The sequence below is a fragment of the Cyanistes caeruleus genome, chromosome Z (assembly GCF_971803275.1).
Source record: "Cyanistes caeruleus chromosome Z, bCyaCae1.hap1.1, whole genome shotgun sequence".
NCBI classification, from domain to species: Eukaryota; Metazoa; Chordata; class Aves; order Passeriformes; family Paridae; genus Cyanistes; species Cyanistes caeruleus.
In genome coordinates this window covers 43555708-43563246 of record NC_141732.1, presented here as the reverse complement: position 1 = coordinate 43563246, position 7539 = coordinate 43555708, and the positions used below count along the sequence as shown (strand labels likewise).

Here is a 7539-nt window from a genome sequence, read left to right as displayed (position 1 = left end):
TCTCAGCTGCATAATTGTTTACAGATTAAGTCCTAGGAAATGCTCAGATGATGAGTAAATATTTTTATCCAAATTATGGGTAAACATTTTGATGTTAAAACATGTCATTATTTGCAAAAAAAATGCCAATTACCTGACTTTACCAATACTTGTCAGAACAGATGCTTACAAGCATTTGTTTTCCCTGCTGTCTTGACTGTAGTAACCCAGACCTGTTAGGTCTTACTTAAATGGTGAAAAACTGTTAGTGAACTGTTTCTGTGTTTAGGCTTAATAGGAATCATTTGACTTAAACTCTGGCCTTCATCTGATGATAACTAACACTCTTGTCATGCACAAAAGAGCCAGCCTTCCACTTGCATATTTAGATATCTTAAGGTACAGCAGCTATAAACTAGTACACTGAAAAATGACACACCAGAAAAGGAGTTAAAAAGTGAAGTGCTTTAACAGAAAGCAAAGACAAATTTGTGATTTCTTTATGGAATGCTGGTTGGCAAATTAGTCACAGCTGTTTGCTGCCATGCTGTCTCAACAGAGGTTGGTTCATACTCACAAAGAACGCTCCAAACATGGGTGTCAGTCATGGGATCAGACACAAATACAAAAATTTCTTCAAACCAGCTGGATATACATGGTGGTTGAACTGCAGTTAAAGGTGCCTTAGTGATAAGTAGAGGATATTTCTAAGTTTACAGCAAGTAAACTAGTCTTTAATTTACATTTAACAACTTACAGAAAAGAAAAAGACTGCAGAACATTAACAAGATAATACATTGTGATTAACATAGGACTTCACAACAACTAAAGCTTCACCTTTGGAAGGCACTGCCATGTCTTGTAAATGCATTGTATGGTTACCTCTGTCAGAAGTCCAGGAGAGATTAGCCATGTTGAACAGCCGAGTTTGCTGTTGTACAAGGCAAGCATTTGCATGCCTCTGTTTCCACAGAAGATAGTGGCTGGGTGGAATGAACGGTAGTTGTAGTACCATTTCAGAGGGCTTCTGTCATGAAAAGTTTATGAATTTGAATTTTTACACTAAACTTGTGCAAGGTAGGGGTAACCAAACCAAACTGTAGCACTGACCTTGTGGAATCCAACAAAGCTTTCAGAAAAATCATCCTTGCTAATCTCTTTAACAAGAAGCTGCTATTGTCAGGATCCTTTTTGGGTTTTTTTTTAAACTTTGAAGCTAATCTATGAACTTAATTTAGAGGCCCAGGTACATATATCATTCTGCATAGTCTCTGAGGATTACAGTTGTGCTTTCTCAGTCTGTGTTGCAGTAAAAAGGTGCCAGAACAGGCACAAGAGTAGATTGCAGCATGGCCTGGTTTTCATACTTCCTGTGTTTTGTTATGGTAACACAGCTCCTTCCTAAATTCTTAAAACTAAGCTGGGGCTTTCCCTGCTGTGCATTGCTCAGAGGAGAGATCCATCTTTGGCAGAGGACTGCTCATCATCTACCACCAATCCACACACATACTACATACTGTAGTATGACTATACAAGATAGCAAACTTAAAAGTTACTACCTTTATTGCTTCCTTATTATATATTATTACATATTACAATTTTATAATTGATAGGAAGGAGAAAGTCATTGCACAGGTCAAACTCATTTGAAAAAAGGCCTCCAGAAATTTACCTCTTTTCCCCACTGCAACAGTACTAAAATGTCACAAGAAAATACTACTTTGTTTGGGCTCTTAGTCATGCCTTTAGAAGATAATCAAAACCTTCTGAGATCACTTTGCTTGGATCATTGCTGCATTTGGATGAAGAGGTGACTCAGTTGCATCATGAACTTCCTTTGTTCACGATTTCTGTCGTCCTTCACCATGATCAGGTAAGTGGTTCTTTGTATCTTCAGGGTTTTGAACTAATGAGGGGAAAAAAGGTAAAGAAATCTCTTTAAGAGGCAGAAGTTCTTCACAGAAAGTTCTAGCTAGAAAACAGCAGAAGAAATACTCTAAGTTAAATACTGTGTAGATACCACATCCCCCACTAAAGAGTAGGTTCAGTGGTGCTATACAGAAAATAGGTCACACTAGACATAAGGTAAAGTTCAAAAAACAAACAGAAATTAGTTAGGTATAGCTTGCTAAGGATATCTTGAAATATATGGTCTTAACATTTTCAGTGTGTGATATTTAGGTTAAAACTGGTGTTTTTTCTTTTTTACCATTTTCAATCCCTGCAAGTGCTGCTTGCTTGTCTGTTTCTGATTCAGCTTCATTCACATCTAAATTGTAATCAATATCCTTGTCCTGGTTCACTGCTTCATGTTCCTGTTTGTCTGGAAAAAAATTAAAATTAAGTAGTTTCATTCTATACCATAAGGTCGCCTGCACACAAAAAGAGTGGCTGTAAACATCTTCCACAGAATTACTTTGCTGCTGAACGAATTGCTGTTCTGAGTAGGTTTTTGTATTATTTTTCCTTTGAAGTGTTAATTTTCAGAGGAACTTTGGTTGTAAATCCTATCAAAATAACTAAATGGATGACAATCTTTTGGGATTTGGAAAGCATAGGAAAATCAGCTAGAGCTCTGATGAATATAAAGAGCATTACACAATTTCAGAATTCATTAAAGGACAGCCCAAGTAAGGGCAAAACCTGAAGCCATTGCTAAATACCATTTCTTGTTTTAGCTTTTCCAGCGAGTGGAATGCTATTATAGTGCAAGGTGTTTTATGATGTGCTACGTTGTCACAAAAATACTTTTCTCCTAGAAGAGATTTTCTTCACCCAGTCATTAACATCTCTCAAGCAACATTTATTAACTATCATAAGATTTCAGATAGAGGACTCAGACAAAAATGGAAACTTTTTTGATTTCCAAACTACTATCCTTATTTTTCAAATAATCAACCAGAAAAAAAGGTAACAGCTGAGAGGTGTAAGCAAATCTCACTTAAGATGGATCACAGACTCTGTTCTAAATGTTCTTAAGATAAGCCTTCCAGTTAGTAAGTGGCTGAGAAAGAGGCTTGAAAATTGTAAGCCTTATGTCATTCATGTTCAGACCACATCAAATAGATTTTTATAGTTACAGACCTAAAGGTCTGAAAATTCAGAAGTGGCTCTTCTTGAAAGAGGATGGATGCCCAGACTACTGAAGAAGTCTTTCTACCTTAGCTCCTTTGGCTGCAAGAAATCCATGCAGTAAATCTGAACAATAAAGCCTTAAGAATATCCTTCTAGCCTTTATAGCCAAGAAATGCAGACCTTTGAAACTGAGCTTGCTTGCGGTGCATGGCAGAGATTTTTTCCTTGCACTAATTGTTGGATGATTTTTTTAATCTTTCAGCTATTTATTTCCATTAAAATGAAAGCATTTTAGGTAACTTGTAATTACACCTCTTCGGGGTATAGCCTGCTCTGGCCAGCATCTTCTTGGAATAATTTGAAAAATATTGTTTTAGCAATGCAGATGAGATTATTTATCCCTGCCAAGTTAATAACAATGTTTATACTGAGACTTACAATTCTAAGGATGCATTTACTAGAAAAACAAACAGCATTTTTTGTGGGCATCAATTCCTGCTCTGACTGCTATAAGGCTTCCTTTTGAATACTTTGGGCCACTGAGACCAAATCCCTCAAGACAGACAAACGTCTAGAGATTGGTCAGGTCTAGAAACGGAATCAATACTCTGCTGCTCAGTGCTCTTGAGATGTGTAGTTCAGGGTCACTTGACAGATGCCAGAAACTGGCAAAACTTTACAGTATCTGATCCATGTTTTTGAAGACTCACAACAATAAACTTCAGATACCTGAAGCCTGAATTAACAGCTTTACTCATAGTAGCTTATTTTGAAATAGGAATAGCTAGTATTCACACACTGACATTGTAAAAAGACTAACTACAAAACATCCATGCATAAATAACCCTCTACTCATCAGTGCTTGGGATGATTAACATCTCATCCTTTTCAGATGCACCATGTTCTTTTAAAGCCCCAATACTGAAAAAGGGGGAAAATTTCCCTAAACACTGTAGAGCCAATGGAGAGCCAGTAGAGCTGTTACAGGGATGCAGAGGCACTCAGACTGGCAGCTTCATATTGCATAATCAGAAGCCTCCATCTTAACTCATGGTCTGCACGTGATTGCTCAGGACACCTTCCACATCACGCTAACCTTTATGAAAACTTGTACTAAGCTTCCACCACTGCTGTAGAAATCATGCCCTATTCCACACTTTCATTTAATTTCTTTACTTTTCATTTTGTTACTGTTTTTAACAATACATGACATGCTACAAACCAGCCTGTCCAGGGTGCAAGTCCTGCTTATCGTCATAGTTTAGGAACTGTTCCCTCTCAACTTTTTCACTGGCATCCTGCTCTGCTGCTGGCTCTAACATATCTTGCCCAGCTACACGTTTCTCATCCTCAGGTTGACTTGGCTCCTTCTCTGACTCAGGCAGCACCTCCTCATGACCTGCAGCAGCCTTAAGTGACTCTTGAGGTTTTTCCAACTGACGAGAAAGCTGCTCCTCCTCTGCCTTAGGCTCCTGTTTTCTGATGTCAGTTAGGCTCTCTGTTCTTTCTGAAAACAACAAAAATGATTGCATGAAAAAAATAATGCATTCCAGTGTGGTACCAAGTTAAAAACCTTTAATAAATAATGCTTTATATTTCTCACTAAATTCTTTTCCTCTGAAAGAGTATCTTTCAATCACATCAGTTCCAGAGATAAGAGGAAGACAACTCATGTTTTTCCTACTGGGAACAGCTAAAGAAGGGAACTTTATTTTCTGTCAACAGATTCATGCTTCTACATCCTTAACATTTTGGTACATGTGGTTAATAAATTGGGCAAGTGAAACAGAGCAGTTTATATAAAAATTGTGGTGGTATGCATAGATAAGCATCAGGTTTCTGTGTAATACATCTTACTAGCAACAATAAAAATGATTTGATGTTCAAGAGTAGCTCAGGACAAAGTATCACATAGACAGATTTGCAAGTATCCAAGTCTGTTATTTTTAAACATGAAGAAAAAAGTGCAGGAGTGCTGTAATTTTTAGCTGACATTAACATATATATTTTTTTCTCATGTATCTGGCATTTTTAATTTGAAAAAAAATCATAAAATTTTCTCAATTAAACTATATTTAGACATCGTCTTTAATTACTAGCTCTCTAAAATGAGAGCTACATGCTCACAAGATTGTAATTTAAGATAGCATTTAGGAGTAATTAAATTTAAGAACGGAACTCCTATAAGATGCACTACTATGCAAAACAGACACACAAAGATACATCCATTCAAATTAGTAGTTTCTGAAGCTTAGTGCAAAATGGAGTCATTAGACTTAACTAACCTAAACCCAAGTGTATAATTTCTCTTTCTTGAGTTTTTCTCAATTACAACACATGGGAAGTATGGATGTGTTTGTTGTAAATCTACAACTACTCCACAGGTAGAAGGAGAACCAGGCTGAATATGTCAAACTTACAAAGAAAGCAAATTTTAAGTATGCTTGAAAATTATTCCTTCCAGAAGTTGGGTGTTTTCTCTATACTAAATGAAGAAAATGACTCCAGAATTGTAAATATTTATATTTTTCTTTATGTGCAACACACCTACTACAATAAAACTGAACCAAGAGAAACAAGTTTTCCTTCATCAGGAAACCTGATTAACATTCAGACTGTTGGTGTCACTTTTTTCATCTTAATCTGGTGTACAAAAATTCATTCTAAATGTCCACCAGTTGTTAGAGAGGCAAGGATTTCCATCTCACCTTTAGCCTGCATCAGATCTGTCTTTGTTACTGTAGGTACTGCTTTAGAAACATCTTCACTGTTTTTCTGCTGTTCCAAGTCAGCCTGCTTGAACCCGGTTTGCTTCAAGGCTGGCAGTTGAGTATTGACCTATAAAGTGAATGTATGCAGATAAGCGCTGGTCTATAAAACCACACCTGGATTTGGAAAGGGAAGTAGAATTCTGCATGGGAAAAAATCCTAACACACTTGGAAATATTTGGACTGAAATTTTTATTAGTGATAGAAGTACCATACAATTCTGAATATGCAGTAATGTTTCTAACAGCATAGTACATCAGGAGAATTTTAACATACCTTATTTAACTGCAGCTAATGACAAGATTACTGTCCTTGGTTACTCTTGGGAGTGTCACAGCAGTAACACCACACATTTATCAAGTGCTGTTCTGCTACTGTGTCAGGGTCAGCAGAGCAAATAAACAGATGCCATTTGCTATTAATAGTCTACAGGGCAGGAAAACTGAGTTTGGTCATCATTAGACTTCAGCTGAGTAAGGCTTGTATAGAACTGGTCTGTAACTATATTAAATGCAGGATTAAGAAAAGTGTAAATTAACCAACTAGAAAATAATATCTGTTCAACATGATGGAGCTTGCTTAAGAATGTATTGAATTCTGGTGCTAGACTGCTGTAAGTGTCTGACCCACTTAGATACTATGCCTAAGATGTACACTATCTTGAAGATCTTTAATTGGGCAATTAGAATTCTATGTATGGTCTCTCTGTATGTCAATGCTGGCATGATTGCCCACCTGAGACCCTCTTCCACCTCCTCCCCATCTCTGGATCTAATGGCTAGCAGTTCTGTGCTTGCCGCTGTCCCTGTCAGTGAATCCCCTCATCTATAGCATGGGGAACATGTTCAGGAATGCGATGTCACTACCTCTCTAGAAATCACTCCCAGACTATATGAATTAAGTATTTGGGGGTGTAGGTTTGTACTAGACCTCTTAAGAGAAACAGGACTCAACTTACGATTCACCATTAGTTCCAGGTGAAAATGAAAGATGATCAGTGAACTGAGGGATGTACCCAGGCACTTTCACATAGGTGAAATTAAGAACACACATCCTCTAGGCAGGGAATCTGGAGCTGCCTGAATGGTGATTCTCCAGTTACAGCACACTTCTGGAGTCAAATGGAAGTAGTGGAGGCTTGAAAAGATGGGGTGGCCATGATTCCCCTAACATAGCCCTATGGCTCATATGGTACCCCTTATAGCACCCAGGCTCTTCCTTTCATGGTCATTGATTAAGCAGTCAAGACCCTGCTTACCCTGATATATGGAGTTATTCTTTCCCCACTGCCATCTCAGAAACACTAAATCAGAGTGCAAAGCCAGGGCCAGTGAGGAAGGAGCAGAGCTAAGCTGTTTGCAGATGAATTTATGAGAATGATCAAAGAGAGACTTGAAATGAAAAAGAAAACAAAAAGATAAGCTCAGATACAGGATTACCTGCCTGCTTACTTCCATGGTCATTGGAAATTGGAATGCTCCCCCATTCATCGTCAACTTGCTGCATTACCACCATTGCTCTCCAGAATAACCCCGAAGGAGGTAGTTGTATTGAAGTGGGGGTCAGCTTCTCCCAGGTAACAAGAGACAATGGGAAATGGCCCCAAGTTGCATCAGAAGAGGTTTAGATTGGAGATTAGGAAAATTTTCTTCACTAAAAGGGTGGTCAGGCATTGGAACGGATTTCCAAGCAGAGGAATAACCATTCCTGGAAGTT

At 37.9% G+C, this 7539-nt stretch overlaps 1 protein-coding gene across 6 annotated transcripts in view; it reads right to left on the bottom strand.

Moving 5' to 3' along the window:
- Positions 1–429: 429 nt before the first annotated feature.
- Positions 430–7539, bottom strand: part of GOLM1 (golgi membrane protein 1) — a 34893-nt gene continuing 27783 nt past the window's right edge. For 5 of the 6 annotated variants that reach the window (XM_086868899.1, XM_086868900.1, XM_023943373.2 and 2 more), the window contains 4 exons: positions 5763–5892; positions 4277–4561; positions 2189–2302; positions 430–1885 (listed from right to left, as the gene is read on the bottom strand). In XM_086868899.1, the coding sequence (XP_086725025.1) occupies positions 1821–1885; positions 2189–2302; positions 4277–4561; positions 5763–5892 (594 nt within the window). In that variant the 3' untranslated portion in view covers positions 430–1820. Of the gene's footprint in view, positions 1886–1961; positions 2303–4276; positions 4562–5762; positions 5893–7539 lie in introns of those variants that run through there. The other variant, XM_086868898.1, reaches the window with a different exon arrangement.